This window comes from Pezoporus occidentalis, unplaced genomic scaffold, assembly GCF_034315485.1.
Source record: "Pezoporus occidentalis ecotype Australia unplaced genomic scaffold, CSIRO_AGI_Poc_V1 ctg63, whole genome shotgun sequence".
Taxonomy (NCBI): Eukaryota; Metazoa; Chordata; class Aves; order Psittaciformes; family Psittacidae; genus Pezoporus; species Pezoporus occidentalis.
Genome location: NW_026915977.1, coordinates 7,510,200 through 7,530,632, shown reverse-complemented (window position 1 = coordinate 7,530,632; position 20,433 = coordinate 7,510,200). Strand labels below are relative to the sequence as shown.

General features: G+C 45.2%; 1 protein-coding gene across 4 annotated transcripts in view; it reads right to left on the bottom strand.

The window, feature by feature from the left end:
• Nucleotide 1: 1 nt before the first annotated feature.
• LOC134174842 (ligand of Numb protein X 2-like) overlaps nucleotides 2-20,433 on the bottom strand; it is a 28,480-nt gene continuing 8,048 nt past the window's right edge. For 2 of the 4 annotated variants that reach the window (XM_062640135.1, XM_062640136.1), the window contains exons 2-10: nucleotides 15,468-15,914; nucleotides 12,744-12,970; nucleotides 11,164-11,360; nucleotides 9,484-9,852; nucleotides 6,999-7,181; nucleotides 5,760-5,934; nucleotides 5,375-5,585; nucleotides 2,388-2,546; nucleotides 2-1,529 (exon numbers count right to left, since the gene is read on the bottom strand). In XM_062640135.1, the coding sequence (XP_062496119.1) occupies nucleotides 1,394-1,529; nucleotides 2,388-2,546; nucleotides 5,375-5,585; nucleotides 5,760-5,934; nucleotides 6,999-7,181; nucleotides 9,484-9,852; nucleotides 11,164-11,360; nucleotides 12,744-12,970; nucleotides 15,468-15,868 (2,058 nt within the window). In that variant the 5' untranslated portion in view covers nucleotides 15,869-15,914 and the 3' untranslated portion in view covers nucleotides 2-1,393. Of the gene's footprint in view, nucleotides 1,530-2,387; nucleotides 2,547-5,374; nucleotides 5,586-5,759; nucleotides 5,935-6,998; nucleotides 7,182-9,483; nucleotides 9,853-11,163; nucleotides 11,361-12,743; nucleotides 12,971-15,467; nucleotides 15,929-20,433 lie in introns of all 4 variants that reach the window. The other 2 variants (XM_062640133.1, XM_062640134.1) reach the window with 1 other exon arrangement.

Here is a 20,433-nt window from a genome sequence, read left to right as displayed (position 1 = left end):
CGGTGATTGGAAAGAGACAAAAAACACTTCAGGATCTTTGCTGCTTCAGGTGAGGGTTGAGGGTCGGTTTTCCACAGGCACCTTTCCGAGTTTGGAATTGTTTCACTGTCAGCGTTCAGCAGAACAGGCACAAAAGGCTGCAGAGCCCAGCAATGCTTCTGCTGTCAGGCTGCAGAGGTATTTATCAAGCAAAGAGGCCACGCTGTGTGCTGGGGATGCTTCTGAGGACTGGATCCTGAGCTATTTCTGTCTAATGGGCTCTGATAACAGGGGCTGCAATACACTGCCTTGAGCTAAGAGCTGAAGGAAGTGAAGTCACCCTGTGTGTAAACAACTCAGTCACCTAGTGAGGAACAGTTCCACTCTGTAGTAACTGCTAATTACACAGGAGCCAGCCCTAAGAAAAGCCCTGCTTTAGACAACGACAGGCACTTCCCTGCAGTCGGTTTACTACAAGGAATTACACATTCATCCTAGGTGGTATTTTTACAGGGGAGGGAAAAGCTCTTCTGATTCTTATGGTCTGAGCTGGCCCCGTGAAAGTCACAGCAGGAACTGTGTGAGAGAGATGTCTCAGTGCAACCTGGTTTGAGAAGGATCGGTCACTTGTGATTAACAGCCTTCTAAAAAGGGAACTGCTTCATTGGAGTCCGCAAGTAGGAATGTGGCAGGGGGTGAAGGTCAAACCAACCTGCCTTGGCTTCCATGCCTTCAATTCTGGATGGGACTGCAGCCACCCCAGGCACACTGGCCTGGAGGGAGGATTCACCATCGGCATTCACAGCAGCTGCCTGGCAATGGGAGCTTAAGACAGCTCCACCACACTGACCTAGCAGCTCCTCAGCTACGCGTTACCATTGGGTTTTTAATGTACAAACACATTCATTGGGTTTCAGTAACCTAAAAACATCGAGGCTGGGGGCTGCAGGAACTGCTCAGTTCAGTCCCCATCCTCACAGCTTTAGTAGTGGCTTTAAAAACATGTATAAAATGACTCTATGTTCAAGAATGGCAGCGGGATCAGGCAGCAGAACTAAACTAGCAGGGAAATGGGACAGTGGTGCCTGTCTAAACCTGTCCAAAATAGTAAATGGGAAGCAGAGCTCTAAAATTGAGGAAAACGCCTCAAAAGTGATTTGTAGAGAAATCCTGGAAAGTGAGCTTGCTCTGCACCAATCCTAAAGAGCTACAACGGTTCAGATTAGCCTTGACTTGGAATCCAACAGCCAGGTTTGTAGATAACCTCAGCACAGTGAAGAAATGTTTCCTGCAAAAAGGAAGCTGAAAAGTCTTCCATGGCAGTAGCAAGAGCGCTGCATTCCTTGGGCTTGTCTGTTTAGCTTTGTGTGACGGCAGCTGATACCTGGAACTGGGGTGCGGGGTGGCTGAGCTTTCACACGAGGCTGCCTGGCCAGGACACCACAGTGAGCGTGACTTTGTTCCTTTGCTCCTTCAGCATGGGGATGAGTTCCGAGTTGCTCATTCCGATCGCAGGCACTCCATTTACTGCCACGATTTCATCTCCACACCTAGTGAGAGACAGGAAAATGCTTGTCAGGACTTAATTATTGCTAACACTGTGCCCAAGGACCACCAGGGTCATGGAGCCCACCCTCAGCCAAGATCATCAGCTCCTTGTAGGAGCAACTTGTCACTTCTGAGTCAGAGGGTGAGGGAAAAGGACACTGCTGCTGCTTGAAGGACAGCAGTGACCGTCCCTGCTCAGCAGAGGAAGGAGTTATAGAAAACAAATTAGTGCTGATAAACACACTCATGGCCAAGGTCACTCCTACAGCTAGAGTGCAGTCGCTCAGGTGAAGTGCTCACGAGGCTCCAGCTCTGTACACAGAGGTTTTGGCATCCTGCTTGCTCTGCCCATCTCTGTGGTGCACCAAGCAGTTACACTGGGGTCAGCTGTGACGATGTGAGGGGCTGAAGGCAGCCCACTGCCTGCCTGGTGTCCAGTGGGGACAGCACAGGAGCCCAGCTGCCCTCAGTCCTCCCAGCAAGGATCTGACCCTGCCCTGGTCTTTAACACCATTTTCAGGTGAGCAAAGCCCAGCTCCCTACCCCACATCCCTTGCACGACAGCAGTCCTGCTTCTGTTTTTACAGTGCTGCACTTGTCTGAAATATCCCCTTTCTACTTTTATCCAACGACTCAGTTAAAACCTTTACAGCCTTTTAAAATACAACTGTTAATTCCTTTTAGTTGCACCTTTATAAAGAAACCAAACCAGTCATTAATACGGTACTAGGACTCTGGTACAATGCTGGTATCAGCATTAACTGCACAGATGAGTGTCTAAGAGTCACAAGTCATCAACCTTTAGCCCCTCAGTGCAACAGTGACCTAAGCAGCAGTGTCTCTGATGCAGACATACGTACTTGAGCTTCCTGTCTCGGAAGGCAGGTGTCCCAGGCACTATGGTTTTGATGAAGAATGGTTTGTTTCCTTTGCTTTCCTCAAAGCCCCCAACGATGCTGAAGCCCCAGCTCTCCAGGTTACCCTTGCTAAGGACGATATCTTGACAGCAGTGAAGGTAGCTGCAAAGAAAGACAGGCACAAGTGTGTGTCAAGGAAAACTGCCTGGCTGCAAATGTAGGTTTTCCCTTGCGGAAAGCACAGCTATGTTACAGCCTCATGGCCATTTTATAGTTTTAAGGATTTAAGGCAACCCCTTTGCAGGGACAAGTTTCAAATCTGAGGATGTCAGTCCTTTGGAAATCCTCTCTCAGTATTGTCAGTGCTGGTTTAGGAGTTAACAGAAAATGACCATCCTCTGAAGGGGTTTGTGACCTGAAAGACCGATGAATTCTACTGATGAACATGCACAGTGGTAGAGACAAAACCAAACGGATCATGTACAGCAGCTATACCCATGCAATTCTGTATTCCATCTGTGAAGGCACACAGCAGCAATGCATTGCTGATGGAAATCAAAGGTGAGGTATGGTAGCTTTCCTTCTGCTAACCACCACACCAGGATAGGCGAGGTCTTCCCTGCAGGGGCTCACCCAGCAGTGTACAGTTAAGGCACGGGACACCTCACAGGCCACTCTCTGAACCCCAGCCACTGAGGAATGTTCTCAGCAAGCCTGGGGCTACTGCAGCACTGGGGCTACCCTGGCGAACGGCTGTGTAAGTGCCAACAGCACTCGGTCCTTGAGTCTGTAGCACAAAGACACGCAGAGCCCTTGTGAGGCGTCTGGAAAGGTGTGGCAGGAGCCTGGGCAAGCCTCCCGTGTTCTCTGGCACAGTGAGGCTGTGTTCTGGCACCCAGGAGCTGCCGCTGTGTGAAACTGCTGCTGCTCACCCCACAGAGGTGTTCCAGCAGCCCAGCTTCTCCCAGTAAACGTTTTGGCCCCGAGGGCTTTGCCTGAGCTGTTTGCAGATGAGTTTCAGATTTCAAAGCCGCCTCGGTTACTTCTCAGTAGGAGAAAGATCCAATTATCTGCTTTCAAACTGTAATTTACTCTTGTGGGAGCTCTTCACACATGAACGCTGCAAGACCCAGCTCTCCCTTACTGATGGCTCCGTGGTTTTCATCTCCTGGTACCAACGCAAGTGTAAGGACACAGCTATGAGAGATGTGTGTAGCAGGCAGTGCACATAAATAGCCCAGAGATCAAGAGTGGTAAGTGCTGTGTCAGCATAGAACACAACTAAAGCCCTTAGACACAGTCTCAGCCACACTGTGCACAGTTACCACTTCCAAGAGTCAATGGTTTTAAAGAGAAGGGATAAGTCCATCTGTAAACTTGGTATTTCTAGTGTCTGTAGGACTTGGTGTGCAATGAATTGGGACAACCCCTCCCTTCCAAACCAGCACTTTGAGATCTTGTTATACTAACAGTAGCTGGTATTGATTTAATGTAATACTATGAAGAAATCAAAGTTCCTGTGCTGTCTTCTGTGACATACACAGTCACGATGACAAACACTCAGCAGCAACAAGCAGTAACATACAATTAACCTGCAACACTCACCACCACCAATTCATAGCAAAGAATGGGGAAGGAGTTAAGTTACGAGGACAGCAGAGCTACCCACAGGTTCATTACAAGACAAAAAATGCAAGAAAGATACCAGCCACTTGGTTCAGTACCAGTTGCCTGAGGTTAGATGGAAAATTACTACTACACACTGTCCCTTTCCAGAGCCAAATGAAGGAGGGCAGCATTAATACCAGCAGCAAAGGTGTTTGAAGCACTGTATTAAATGGCACGTAATGGCACTATACTCTTGACATGAAGGCAGTGATCAGCCATCAAACACCAGCCGCTGTCTGAGGGTTCATACTCCGGTTTGGGCTGCCCCGGTGCAGCTCAGGGCTGGTTTGTACCAGGCCTTCACAGAACAGACAGGCTGCTTCCCTGGGAGAGCCTGGTAGGAGGGTGCTGAGTTCAAGCCAAGTTACAGTCACTGGAGACAAAAATCGACCTTCCTTGGGCTGTTTTGTTTAGCATTTGCAGGCTGCTAAGTAACACAAGAGTCACATAAGAGAGGCTTTGTTAGTGTGTCTTCTTTCAGGTGCCTCAAGAAACAAAGCTGTAAATAATCCAGGCATCCCACAGGAGGGTTTGGCTTTACTGTTCCACGTGCATCTCCACAATCCTCCTCCAGTCAGCTGGAATGACACAGGCTCTACCCCTCCCAGCTGAATGTGTATTAATGACACTGCAGGAGTGAGCAAACCAGAGGCTCCCCTCTCAGGAAGGAGACAGAAATCCAAGCTTTCAAAGCCCCAACTCTGCATCTGGAACTTTCCATGCTGCTAGTCAAATCTGTGCTCAGTCTGTGGTCCAAAGCTTAGCAGCAGGAAAACTCACCTATGCAGAATCATTTCTGCTTCATGCTAAAGATGACACAATTATGATAGCCAGAAAGAATGAGACTGAAAGAATGCCTGCCCTAATGGAGATGATCACATTAGAAACTATAAACTAGCACAGGTATCTGCTGGCTTCTGTTGTGTGATTGAGAAAGAGCCACAAAGCAATTCTGGTTAATGGTATTTTAGCAGGAGCTGTGTCTACATTGACTATACATCAACTCAGTGCCACAGATGCCAAAATCTCATGTTTTGTGTGTTCTCGTAGGAAAAAAGGGTTTTCAGGAACTTCTGAAGTACAATTACTGCCCAACAGAAGTGAGGGAATGATGTGTCACACCATGAAAGGCAGCAGAAGTTCCCTAAGCATCCATTATACAGTGATCTCATTAACAAAGAAAGCTTTCCCCTGCCTTAGAGCTCAATGAGAGCACCAGCAATGCTTCCAAGACAACCAACAAAGCAATTAGTTTCTAGTGTTTGGGTGAAAGTCAGCTCTGTGGCTGAACAGATCTCTGTACAGTCACCAAAAGCACGTACCTAGGCAACCCAAGCCACATGATCCAGAGGGGAGACCAGCTGAACCCTTGCTCCTTGATGTCCAGAGAGGGCTCTGGTGCATTCAGTGGAATGATTTCCAAAGCTTTCAGTACCACTGAGTGGGAAGCTGCATTAGATTTCAGTGCTGAGACAGCTTCGTAGTAGTTGAGATGAGTCAAATCAATGCCATTTATGCTCAGAAGTACATCTCCTGTTGATTAAATGATAGGATTATTACAGACCTTTTCTTGTGAAGCCCATTTCTCCCTCAAGGCTTATGTGGAATCCTGTTCCCAACCTCGCTTTAGTGTCCAAGTCCAACCTTTACTGAAAAAAACCAAACACACCAGTTCCCAAAGGATAAAGGGTCCAGGAACCTCCTTACCTCGCTTGATTCTGCCATCCCTGAAGAGGCACCCAATGGGCTGCACGCTCGTTACATATATAGGGAGCTTGTTTTTGTTATCCCTTCCACCTCCAATTGTTATTCCTAAAGATTCCTTTGGTTCCTTCTTTATTGCAACTGTCTTTTCGTGACTTGCGTACCCCTGAGGTAAATCCTACAAAGCAGCGACAGTACAAAATACAGCTTCATTAACACAATTAACATGAGAAGCCCGGATCTGGAAGAAAATAACAGACCATTGTGTGTCTTTAATTCAGAACATTCCAGCAGTGCTGCTGGATTGCAAAGCCAGCTTCTCATGTACTTGCTCTGGGTGGAAATGCTACCCTGTGTTTCTAAAGTGACACCACCACAACAGAGGCACTGCTCTCCTGATGATCCCACATTCATCTGCAGTAGAGATGTTCACTCTGAGGAGAACAATTTTGCACTGAAGAACAAGCTATGAACTCATCTCGAGGCCATTCATTCTCAGCAATCAACCTCTCTATGACTACTACTAAATGTTTAGGTTGCTGTGAAAGCAACACGTTAGCATGTGCTGTACAAGCAATATGTACGTGATACTGTAGGATCTCAATCAAAGAGCCACATTCCAGCCATTTATGATAGCTACTTACTAAACTCAGACACATTTAAACACAGAAGTCTAAGCAGTTATAAGCCAGTTTTTTCGCTCAAATGGAAGCTGTAAATGTAGAGCAAATCTCTCTCGGTACCACAGACTGATGAGTCTCCTCTTGCTCATACTGTTTAATATGCCATCCTTTTTAATAAGGGATGGAGCCATAACACTGAGGTTACAGAAGCACTAGTGTAATTTGTGTAGTTTCTACCTCTGTACTGTGAAGCTCCAAACCAGAAGCATAACTCAGTGTCATCATGCAACACCCTGAATGTTGTGTACTGGATGGATGTTGTGAAGCAAGTCCCAAGCCTCTCGCGGATGGTAAATTCCTGTTGTCTTCCCAGACAAGACAGGATTAAACACCAGTTCTGCACTGACATTAGAGACATTAGAAGAAATTTTGACCCTGTTTCCTAGTAGGTGACAAATACACAGTTCTCCAGTACCAAAAGCCACAGACCTGCTGCTTTTCAATAGCTGAAGAAGAACTGGAGCTACTGATCAATCTTCTATGATAAATGGCCATCACAGAGCAAACATAATAGATCTGTCAGACCACGAATGCTTTTGCTGTTACTTACAAACCTCACCTTCTGGTAGGTGGATTTCCGTCTGTAGTGATTCTGGTCTAGTCGCCTCCGATGGTGCACGGGGCTTCCCCCATTGCTGCTGCTGCTGCTGCTGCTGTTTGATGTGCTGCCATCTTCTACCTGCTCTGGCAACTGGCTGCCTGGCTGCCTCAGGATCACAAAGTTCACTCTTGACTCAGTGGTCTGCCAGGAGAAACAAAGAGAGGGTGGATAAACTAGGATGACAAATACATTAGAAATTAGGGATGGCTCCTGTCATGTTCTTGGGGAGAGAGGAGGGTTGGCAATGGTTTCTACGGAGGGTCTGAAACAGGGCTGTGTGATGTGATGCAGTGTCTTCTGTGAAGAGGCACAGAATCCTGTGGTGAAAAGAAGAAAGGCATTAGCAGATGTTAGTCAGAAGGAGCAGGAGCAGAGGCTTTGCTCGTGCCTCCCTCCCCCACGAATGCCAACCAAGAGAAAGTGGAAAGGGATGAGTAGTTCCTCCACTTGAGTACAAATAACCAGACCAGCACATTGTGGTGTAATGCAGAATGAGCAGAGCCAGGACGCTGACTGGACCCAGGATGGATGACCACAATGTGAGTACTGGATGCTTTTTCTTTTATTACAAAGAACCTTGTTAAAGCTCCTTCCCTCCCAGTTTATGTACCACAGCCATTGTTCCACATCTCCCACCCATTTTTTTCCCAGAGCACCTGAAGACATGACCTTTTGTCTAAGATTGCTGCCAGTTAAACACTTAACCAGCTGCATGTCTGGCCTTGGCTGAACTGCAGGGAAAAGTAGTTGCTATTGTTACTGCTCTTCTCATTTGGGTTGTTCTTTCAGATAATCTGACAAAACCTCTTTGTGAAGGGCTCCACTGGGGTAAGGTGTGTGTGCTTGCTTGGGGCATTTCCTGCAATGGATGGGAGAAGCCCAGTTGCCACTTTCCCTTCTTGACACAGGACCCTGTTTCCCTGGTGCTGCTACAGCATCCTGGCAGCACTGAATCCCCTGGCTTTGGAAAAGGGACCACATCAACTGTTTGGGTCTTCTTCCTCTGAAAACTAGTAGAGTTTTGTTTTCTGAAACAGAATTTGAAAGTCTTTTGCCTCCAAAATCACTTCAGATAGAGTAAATCTTTTCCAGAGAAGCTGGCATGCATCCATGTCTTCATAACATATACTGTAAACATCACATCCTAAGATGGGGATTTGCCCTCCCCTTCAACCAGAAGTACCAGACTACGTACAGTACTTATGCCTGTGCAGATATATATATAGGTGTAAATGGTACTTTACAAGAGAGGAAGGACTCTCTTCTGCAAATGGTTTGCAATCAAAGTTAAAAATCACACTTAACCAAGAATTTGAATCAGCCCTCCGAGGAACAGATGATCTTGGAAGGACTGTCACAAGTTTTACACAAATATCACTCCAAAAGGAGTTCAACTCCCAAACCCATTGAAGCCAGTTCTGAGACTTTGGTTACTGATTTCAGTGGGATGAAGGAGGAATTCCTCATATGGGAGTTACCTCTGCACATTACTACAGCAGCACTCGGGGGATGCAAACAATATTCCATAGAATGAAATCACATGTATAACATAAAAAAGGATCTCAGTACTAAAACTCTGCTCTTTTCTCCTATATCACTGCACTCCTCTGCTGATTACCAGGAAGAGGACTGGCTCTCCCTCACTGCTGACCTCAGATCCTTTCCGGGACATAAACAGCATGTGATGAGATGTATTGTGTCAGGATCCTTAGATAAAAACAGAAACTGGAGGTCACTGCCTAGGGAGATAAAGAATTTAAACTGATCTACATGATATCTGCTGCACACATAGCAACCCTTAATCCTTAACCAAAATTCCTTGCCCACTCCTTTCACCAAAACACTTGGCATGCTGCAGCAGGAGCACATTCCTGTGGAAAGACCTCCTCTCTTCTACCCGTTTAGTATTTTAGACGGTTTTTAGCCTGGGGTGCCTTATTTCAAGACTCCCTTCCCAAATATAGGCAAAATGGGGAGAGGGCTTCAAACCAGCCGAAAGGTTCTGTTCCGTGCTGCCAGCCTATCACACCTCCCCACACCACCTTCAGTTTGACTGTTTGAAGAGGAGAAGCTGTTCTAAGCATTCTGTCTCTGCTGCATGCATCTACACAGTGCATACAAATATTCACTCTACAAGAGCAGCTCCAAACACCACGCCACAGAGGAGATCCCATTGCCTCAGCTGAACTGTGGTGCCACAAGCAACTGCCTGGCTTCAGAGTCAGAGGTGACTCACGATGGATTCCCACTCTCCACCTTTATCTTCATTTGGAAGCGGTGCTTCCCACACATCCGCAGGGAGGTCACTTTCCCAAAGAGACATTTCAGGGAATGCAGTTTGCTCTAGTGCTTTCTGTTAGCCCCTGGGTCAGAACAGGAGCCCTGCCATCAATGCAGGCAGCTGCAGTCATTAGCCATACAGCCTCACCATGTAATAAATTACCTGGATTATCTGTGCAGCAGCCTCAGGTGTTCCTTGCCTCAAATCCTGGCCATTTATTGAGAGGACTCTGTCATTCCGACTCAGCTTTCCGTTTTTGGCTGCCAAACCTCCCTCTAACAAATCTAGAATAAAAATCCCTGGCTCATCCGTCTTCCGGATCAGTTTGATCCCCAGGGGTTCGGATCGGTCTCTCTTTATCAAGGTCACGTGGATCACTTCCCGGTTTGTAGCCGAAGAGGAATCCTGTTGTGCAGTCTTATTGGAAAAACCCTTCTCCTGCAGGACCATGAGGTGGAGAACAGGACCTGGGTGGCGCAGGAAGGAGACAGCTTGGCAGTGAGTCACACTGCTGATGTTGACGCCATTCACCTAGAAAGACAAACAAACCGGAGTCACTAATCAGAACCTACATAATTTAGGCACTGTCCTCACTGTGGAACATCACAAAGTTGGAGACAGGATGCGCAACTCCCTGGGCAATGCTGCGACTGAAGCAGCTGCTTCTGGTGCACCTTAGAGAGCAGAGTTGTCTAAAACAGGATGCAGAAGAAAGCAGATGAAATGAGACCATAACTGATGGTGAACAGATGAGGAGAGGGACAAGACAGGCCAACTCAACCACTGAATCTGAAACTGCAAAACATTAAATCATTACAACCATCCCATGGCAATGCAGAACTGCTATCCCTTAACTTCCAGCCTTCTACACATACTTGGAGGCAAGACTCTAACTGGAGAGTGGTCCATAGTCTACAGTCTTCTGGAATCATCAGTTTGATCATGCTTTTACCAAGGTACCTCTGAGAAGCTACTTTTTGCTTTGTCTGTTGTCAGAGAAAACTGTGCAGTCCTCTGTCAGGAGACTAATTGGGCTACTAAGTGTGGGGACCTGCCCTATTTACAGCCCAAACAAGACTTAGACATGTGAAATTCACCTGGATAAAAGAGAAGTTACTCTTGGTCTATATAAGAAATCATAGATTGTAAGAAACCAGAGATTGTATCGGCCTCTTGTGCACGTGGGGCTGCCCATCCTCACTGAAGTCCACAGCCCAGGAGGGTAATTAGGTCTTTACGGCTCCTCAAATGATGGGGCAGCCATACCCATAGCCAGGAGGTGGTAACAGTTCTCACTGTGTGTAGGCTTGCTGCTGCACACAAGCTTCTGTCCCCTTGCTTAGCCCACTGCCATGCAGCATGATGAATCTGGAAACTAAACCTGACCTTGGGTCAGCACCGTACGAGGCTGGTGCTCTTTATTACTCACAGTACATATCTGATGCTTACTTCAAATCGTAAGGTCTTAAACTGTAGACCTGCCCATTGAGAATATGCAGCTTAAGCAACATAGCAGAGCAAGCAATTACAGTACTTCCTAACTAGAGCAGAGCGCTCTGAAGGGAAATGGTGCTACTGGGTGAAACATACCAGATAGAACTCTTGTTTATCCAAAACACTCTAGATTTCAGAAAGCCATCACATATTCAAGGTAACTGCGAGTATGTCTGGAAAGAACCTTCAAAAGTCCACTCCTCACCCCCAGTGGATACACAATGCTGCTGACATAGAAGCCTGTCAGTGCTCAGCTGTAAAGATTCCTCAGTTTTTCTAGGAAACTCTGCTCCAGCACTCATCTCAAGCCAAGAGAAGCAATGGGACTACCAGTGGGGTTTTACAGACCTCCAGTATGTGGTCTCCAGGTGCTATTCTCCCATCTGCAGCGATGACAGAATCCCGCAGGACTTCCTGAACAACGATGTTCCCTAGTGGGGTGTCCTTACCCCCAACTATCCTCATCCCCAGCTCTTCTTCGGGGTCTTCTCGGTGAATTTCAACTGTAGTTGTTTCAGCCACAAGACTAGTTCTCTGAGGAAGGTCTGATTGGGGAAATTGAAGAGGAAAAACAACACATTAACAGAATTTCCCTCCACATAGCACCATGAGATTTGCAGCATTGGCAGGCTGTGTTCAAAGCAGCTGATGGAGGGAAAGCAGCTACCGGGACAGGAAAGAATAGGTCAGATTCAAAGCTTAAAAGGCCCCTGTTTCTTTACAGCTTCTCTAGAATGTTTCCCACCTTCTCCTAGCTTATGGTGAAGTTCAACTCTTCCATTATTAATTCTTGAGTTTTATTAAAGGGCATTCAATATGTTTCATTTACTATTTAGAGATTTATTTTGCTGTGGTGACAGCTGACCTACTAGAGGCATCCACATGACAAATGCCAGCTTCCACGATGCCCATTAGCAAAGGGGACTACTGGGCTGTAATTACTGCTCTGCCGCTGCAGTGACTTTACCACAGGCAGCTCACTGCAACTTCCCTCCTCTAATTTCCTTTCCTCCTCTTTTCCCATCCCCCCTGTCAAACAGGAGCAATGTTTACCTATTTCACAGCATGCTGAAGGTTAGGCAATGCTTCTCAAGACACTTTGAAGATGAAAGTTGTTGTTAGCAAGTTATATTAAATCTACCAGCACTGGAACATTACTGGCCCAACACTAATGAAGCCTGTCAGGGTGAAGTGCAATTGTCACATGGGACATGCAAAACCTGACCCAGGTTTACTTGGGGAAAAAGCCAACTGAGAAGTCAACTGACCCCTGTATTAACCCTGGCACAGGTTCCCAGCTCCAGCATCTGCACACTTGGAAACCCAGACCAGCTTTGAGATGTGGCACAGAGATTTCCATGCTGCTGCCTTCTAACAGGGGTTGAGACAAGCAGTTCTCTGCTGGAGATGGTTACTTTTATCTGAAAGGCTTTCATAACTATTAATCCCCCAAAACTAAGTTGCGCTTTAAAACCCCCACTTGCTGCACACCATCAGCGAGGTACTGACCACTCCAGGACACTGACTGTATACTTAACCTTCTTAACAAGATGAAGAAGAAGCTGGAACATTTCCTAATTATTATCTGGCTTCTGCAAGTGCTTTAAGTGCTCCATGTTCACAGGGACTGCCTTTGTTTCTGCAGAGAACACTGCGAGTATTCACTGCAGTCTAACAGAGATTCTCTGAACTGTTCCTTTGTGCTTGTGAGCAGATCCTGCCACACTCCTGCACATGAGTACATCTCCCCTCTGCTCAAGGACAAGCTGAGGAAAGAGATTACTTTGATGGCTAGCAATGGCTGAGTAGCACTGAGGCTCTCCAAGAACACTGGGGACACTTTAAAATCTAAATTGTCAGAGATAATTACTTCATTTTTATATTAGAAAATGTAATTATATCATCACACTTCTGTATCAAACTCTCACCTTCTTCAGTCTCCTCAAATGCTGGATTAACCAGCCCAGGCTCCACAGTCCCCAGTGATACCACAGCCGCTGCAGAGCTTTCTGCCACAAGTGAGGATCCTGCACTTGGTACCTCTGGGTCCTTGGGTGTGTTTGTCTCCACCCTGGCAGGAGGATCTTCCTTCCCTTTGGAACTGGCATTCTTTCTCCGCTGTAGTTCAGATTTGTATTTCTTGAAACCAGGACACCTGGAGAGAGATTGTCAGTGACAGTGAGTCTCTGCCCGCAAGGTTCACCCTGCACATGTGAGCTCTGACTGACAAAGGTTTGAAGAAGCATGTTCAAGATCCCATCAGCTGCAAGGCTTGTATCACTTGTACCAGCTTCAGAGAGGGTTTGGTATTTTACTACTTCCAAAATTATTAAGCAAATTATTTTTAAAAGGAGAATGTAATAGCAATGGGAGTCTCCCCTACTAAATATTTACCTGGCAAACACTCACTGAAGAAAGCAATACCTGTTAAAATGCAAGCAAATACTTAGCTCTGACCTTTCAAAGATGCCTATGAATTGTATCTTTATGCAAAGGAAGTGGCTCAAGTTTCAAGCTCAGCCTTGAATTAGGCTTTGTTTTTAACAAACCAGTAACCTGCAAGAGCAGCAAAGCTTGTTTTCTCAGATGGCACTCCACCTCCCGTCCACCCAGGTGATGGCTCTGCTTGACCAGGAGCAATTTAGAGATACAATCCCACTAACTACTCCAAGAAGTAATTCTACATTCAACAAACTGTGCTCAGTCTGGCTGTGTTGTAGCTCAGCAAAAACAAGCTCTTTATCAAGAGTATTTACATATAAAAAAGGTGGCAGTGAGGAGGGTGATGAATGCAAAAGCATCACTTTTAGAGACATGAGTAGTATTGGGTGTTAACCAGAGTCACTTTTCAAATTAAAACCAACTATTTACATTCTGGCTAAACAAGTCTCATCCCAGTACTACTTCCTCTGGCTTATTCCTAGTCATTCATTCTCCAAGCAGTAAGATGACCCCAAAACTTAGAGACAGAATCTGACTGATCCACTTGTGCACATCCCTTCGAAGATGTCAAGAAAGAAATTCATTCTGCAAAGGGCACAGAAATCTCCCAAGAAAAAAAGTTTCTAGGTGCTTCTTATTCCCTTAAGTTTCCTGCTACTTGTTAATCTTGCTTAAAACTAAAAACCAGGAACACCAAAATCCCAGTATAATTATACTCTCGTTTCCCCCATGTTTCAGTCCAACTATGCCCACAGCTGAGGTGATTTTTAGGTATCTCCCTGAGGAAGATACTAGGAACTATGAAATGTATAAGAGAATGACAGAGTTTCCAGACAAGTCTCTAACATAAACATTTAAAGGTGCCTCCCTTTTCTGTGTTTTAACTCCTGTGCCAGAGGGATTAACAAGTGACAGAAGTTTACTGATAGCAGGGGAGATTTACAGAGCAGAGAGGAAGGCCCAGCCCTGGTGTGGGTCACAGCCCCAGCTACACAACTAAGCAGCCCTGTCCCTGGAGCATTCAGCACTGCCTGATAACAAGCCAGCAGTGCCAAGAGATGGTTCTAGAAAAAGGAGATCCCCAGATTTCACAGATGCACACGAGAATCTTTGAGCAACCTGCTCTAGTGGAAGGTGTCCCTGCCCCTGGCAGGGGGTTGGAACTGGAGGAGCTTTAAGGTCCCTTCCAACCCAAACCATTCTGTGATCTTCTGTCATTTCCACTGGCTCTAACACAAGCTCTCATATTGTGAGTTCTGAAGACAAGCAAGAACCACAAGGCTATATCCTTGGCTGGAACTGCAAAGGTATCCTACGTGCAACTTCCCTGCGCAGTGGTTGCCGCAAAAAGCTGTGATGTTGCTGAAGGGAAACAAGCCTGTTGCATTTCTGGTTGCCCACTGACAACAGACACATTGCCAAGGAAGGTCTGCTTCCGCTTGCAGTACAGCTCTGCAATCATTAACTAGGTGGGAACAAGTGTTCTTCAAGCGCCATGGCAAGGGCTCTTTGTCACCTGCACTTTTTTTAAAGCAACACTATTCTGCCTGCCAACAGCCCAACCAGCAGTGGAAGCACCAAAGCATATCCCTGCTGCCAAGAGCAAGGTATAAAAAAGCTGTCTCCTGCATAAGGGAGAAAGAAACAGTATTTTTCATTTGCTTCTCTTTCTCAGGAAAAGAGGAGATAATGGAATTATAAGTAGGTGATTCAGCAACTGCATAATGTGCAGCTTGGAGGGACTTACATTATTTGGATCAAAGAGTTATGTATTGCACATCTTAATTGGCCCAATTAAACTGGCACCACTGCACGATCCCTGCTCCCAAAGTGTTGATTTTGTGCCTGTCTTTCTGCTCTGTGCAAGTGAAACAAGAAGCAGCATGTTTGTAACAATTTTAGAGTCAAGTGCCCCAGATCAGGACACACAAATGTACATCCAGTTGATGGGTTTTGTGTCTGTGGACAGCTTGGAGGCCAGAACCTTGCCCTTTGCTCTGTGGCACATGCGAGCTTGCCTCCCTAGTGCATGCATGCACAATTACACTGTCTTCACCCACCCACTTCTCTGGCCTCACCCTCTATCATCTCTGGTGTCCCACCTTGCCCCAGTTGAAGAACTGTTCTGTGAATGGCTCTTTCTGGTCAGGAGCACAACAGACAGCTGGCATTATACAAGAAGCAATAAGATAATGTGAATGGGAACACACCTGTTTTGCAGATGAGCTTCTAGTTCACACCGCTGCATTGTTTGCTGACACTCAGCCTTGAAAGGGCAGAAGACAATCAGCTTATCCAACAGGTTTCTGACTAGAAGGCTGGACTTGTGGCACTGCTGGAAGGAGAGCTTCTTCCGATCCATAGGACAAAAGTTATACTCCTGCATGAAGTTCTCAAGGCACTTGAAACAGTACGTATGTCCACAAGGGGTGTCCATAGGCTGGAGTAGAGGCTGAAGGCAGATGTGGCAGATGAGTTCATCATCCACTTCATCCTGGAAGTTGTAGAGATGATTGTCCAGCAAGAGGTGGAACTGACCACATTCGCAGCAGAGTTCACTGACCTGGGAGACGTGTTCTTCTGCTGTGGGATCAGCCATGACAGCCAGCATCAGGCACTCAGCCCAGCAGCAAGGAGACTTGACTCGTAGTCACTGTCTGACAGAGGAGCTCTAATGAAAGGGAGAGAAAGACTTCCAGCAACTGTCCTCTGTGGATAGAGCCAATTAAACATTAAATTGTATTCCTGCCTTAACTTCCCCCTGGTATCTTCATGCCCTTAAGGTTCTTCCTTCCAGAGCACCCCTGTGAATGATCAACCCAAGGATCTGAGAATGTGAGGACATCATTCAGCAAAATGCTTCAGCACATCGATAAACTGAACCTTAAATTACTTTACACAGACCAGTGACACAGGCTGTATAAAACCCTGACAAATGTATGAACTAGAAACCCGAGACAAAAGCTGCATGTTCTTGAGGGAGAACAGCCCAGGGAGAGAAGGGAAGGGAAAGAAAAGATAACCCAGGTAGTGGTTTTTAAACTGACAGTTTCTCTCTCTGGCTTTCCAGATCATACCGATTATTTTCAAGCTATGTATGGTGAAACATCAGTTTGGGGAGTTCTAGTTGTTGGATTTCTGTTTCAGGGTTTGGGGAGGGATGAGGAAAAAGAAGGGGAAGAAATTTCAAAAGAAACTTGAATCTAAAGCACATTTCCTTCCTTTCAAGCCCACTCCCTTCAAACAAGTTAATTTTAACAAACAATCCATTGTTCCCCACTCATCCATGCCTAAGTTCACCCATGGAAACAAATTTCCTATAAAAAGACTAAAGCTTCCTAAGTGGAAAAAACACAAAGAACTGTCCACATCAGTTTGCTGCAGTAACATTAAAGGAAGGTTTGAGCTTCAGCTTCTTACAGATATGGAGAACAGTATCTAAGTTCTTTACAGGTGCTGCTGTATTAAAATTAATAGGTATGTGTCCAGTCACATCCATTTTGAATCTCACCTATTGTAATTAAATACAGAATTCACTTGAGTTTGCTACAGGCACAGAGACTACTGCAGGAAGGAAGTTTTTAAGCAAGCAGTTATTTTAATGAAGTAAGAAATATGCTACTAGATAATGCTCTGTAATCCAGTAGTTGGGAGGTTTTGGGGGGGAATTGGGGGTGGTATTTTTTAAGTTGATGTAAATAGCCCTGGAGTCTTTTAAAACAAAAAGAATTGCAGAACTGTGATGAAATGGAAAATTTCTGACAGACGACATGGAAAATACCTGAAAACAATTGCTTTATCTGGAACAGGTAAAAGCCCAAGCAAGAGTGAACACTGGTCTGCACCAGTGCCTGGAGGACATGGCTGGCACACAGCAGCAGCACCTTTGGAAGAGGGTAGGCAAGAACAATAAGATAGCGAGAACAGCAAGAAAAAATTAGTCATGGGTTTCTAATAAAAGTCATACATCACTCCAATTAATCGTCAAGCACAAGTCAGCTATTTAATTAAAGGGATAACGTATCACCAACAGAATCAAGCCATTTACAGGCAAAGTTTTACCCAGCCATGGAAACTTGTTCACTTCAAAAGTACTGTCACAGTTCCAGGTGGGTACAGGGCATGAGTTGTTTGTTTCATCTCCTGCTACTGCAGTGCCAGAAAGCATCTTCCCCTTCAGGAAAGCGCTTGGGCTGGATGTACATACCCAGTTCTTCTGTTTGCACTTACTCTTTAACTCTTGCATGACTGACTGGTGCTCCCCAAAAGAGAAAGCACAGCTCACAGCCAGCACACAAGCAAATCAAAGCAGGGGTATAGCCTGTTCTTTGGTACTTAGCTCCACACCCGAAACAGGCATCCCTACTGTCTGCCTTATAAAAAGTCTCCATTTGATCTTGAACTCTCTCACCAGTGAAAAGAAACCATTTCAACATCAGACAGTGAGTGATGTCACCTACCAATTCCAATCAATCAGCTCAGCACCAGCAGTTAAGGAATCATGGCGCTTCCAAGGCAAACATCTCCCAGTAAGAAATACTGGTGCTTCGGGTTGTAGTTATTTGCATAAAACTTTGGCAGGGGATGAAACAAATCCACTTTCTCAGCAAAAACAAACCCCACGGTAATTTTGCTGATAAACTACTTTTATATGGGATTTTTTTCAGATTATTTACCAAATTCATTCTCTTGCTCTCTGTGTTTAAAGGTTACACAAGATGAATCCCATTTATGACTAATTTCAAACCCCATGGAAGATAAAAGTATCACCACAATCTTGTTGCTTTTCTCTTCCCTGTAACCCTAAGCTGTTCTACCCTCTCACTTCTAGATCATCAAACCAAGGGGTAAAGAGTCCATTCCAAAGCACCAAGGTTAATTTTACTTTGCCGCCCCTGTCCTTTCACTAAGACAGACACTCCTGCAGACACCAGGGAACCTCAGCCCAGCACCTCTGTGATGAAACCCAGCCCACACCCTTCGGCAAGGCAGGAGCTGGTGAGCAGTGGGGAAGGCAGCAGGCTCCAACAAGCCTGCCGTTTGCTGGGTGATTCAGTCAGAAAGCAGATGTTCTGTAAGAGGAAAATTGCTAACATCTTATTCAGCAAAGATGACTACTTCAGCACAACAAGGAAGATCTGAAGTGTCTAGAAAATGTATTGTTTAAACGTAACAGGCATGGTTCACCCTCAGCTTAAGCAGACCAGTGTAACCTTGGCATTCTAGCTTTGAAGGGGAAGTTTGATATATACTCAATCTTATGCAGTTTCCATCAATTTTCAGTTACTTGTTTTAACCCCTAATGTCTTTGTGTTGTTCTTCTTGTCATATCTTTCCCCCTCTCCAGCTTCCTTCCAACAACGCTACCCTGAGTGCACATTCCCTGCTTCTGCCTTTCTCCATAGGACTGGGATCTCCCCCAAGGCCTCACACATGTTTCAGCTTCTACACAATGCACATATTACCAGAGAATCATAGCATCAAGATCTAGCTTGGTCCCTAGTTACTACTTATTGACTACATGAAAACATTAAAGCCTGACACAGACATATGTTACTGCTTTGATGGACTCTGATGTTGTAAAGCATAATGCAAGGAGTCTGAATTACTTAGAAAGTAACACACCCCATTCCTATACATGGAAATCCCTACTTCTTACCCTGTGTGTGCTAGAGGAAACATTTCTTTGGGATCACCTTTATCATTACTGTATTTAAATTAAAAAAACTGTTGGCTTTTCTTTTTTGAAGTAGGATTCCTTGTACTGCAACAAGAAAAGGCTTTAACATTTTGTTTAAAGTAAGACTTATCAGGCTATCTAATCTATTCTCCTGCCAAAGCAAGACTATTCCTGACAGTATTAGCACATTGCCTATTCTAGTTTTAATTCTGCTAGGGCACAGAGCCTCAGATATACACCCCCTCTGCACATCCACACCACTGTTAATAGCTCTAGTAAGGACCATGCTGAGAACCACACCCACGGCAAACTATTCAGCACCATTCCTGATAGGCAAATTATGTCCCATTCTCCAGAGCACCCTTATAAATGGAACCGATTAATTACTTCTACAGCTATTTATAAAAGTTCCTTTAAAACAGCATAAATATCTAAGAGATCTTTCCAACATTGTCCTTCTGTATGCTCCACAGTGGCTTAGAAGAAACTGTGGTACCTGGCTACCGTAAGAGCAGCATCCCTGCTTCCAACTTATCATTTGAAGTCTTGTCATTCCCCTTGCTCCTTGTAAGAAAGGAGCATTCCTTGCTCATTTTTTAAGGCATTTCACTCTGCCATTGTTAGTAGAGAGCACAAATTACAACACAACTCAGTCCACGCCTGTCTGCTCATACAAAGCCAGCACTGGTTACAAATCACTTTCAGTCATGAGCATATTTACCTTAATGACATCTCTTTGAGCTCTAACATTGATGCTATTCCCATTTAAAGACAGAAATAACATCACCAGAGGCTAAAATACAGACCCACGGAGGCATCGATTCATGGGAATTTAATGCTTTAGTATGCCTTCAAATATGATCTCAAGTGACCCAAGATCACATAGGAACCTCCTGGGGATAAAAAGAAAAACCAAGACTGTTTCTATTCACCAACTGATTTCTAAAACCACAAGTGTGGTGAGTGACCCAGAGCACATTCCACATTGGAAAATAAAGAAACATGCAGCCAGTCTGCAGTAAGGATACAAAACACAACAGATTAGGATGACTAGAGGAATGTCTCATGCTGCTTCAGTTAAAAAAAATCATTTAAAAGAAGGAGAATTCTGTCAAATGACTACTTCTTAATATTAACAAGCTACTTGTACCCTGGAAAATATTTTGGAAATACAACTGGTTTATGCTTTTATGCACCTGTAGGTTAACACTTGTATGTTGATACACTGTGTTACTGAAAACCCCAGTGTAAAAGTTGGCTTTGGGAGCAGGGCGCGTGCCCCACATCTACTGCTATGTAAGAGTTCACTGCAATAATTATGGCAGTTATTATATTTATAACTGCATTTCCCTGGGAGACTGGAAATGCAACATTCCAACTAAAGGCTAAACAATTCCTTAATTTTTATGGGGTGGACAAAGCCAGCCCATTCTGGATTAAGATGACGAAGGGCACACACCAGCAGGGCATTAACCCAAACCTCATCTGCTTACATA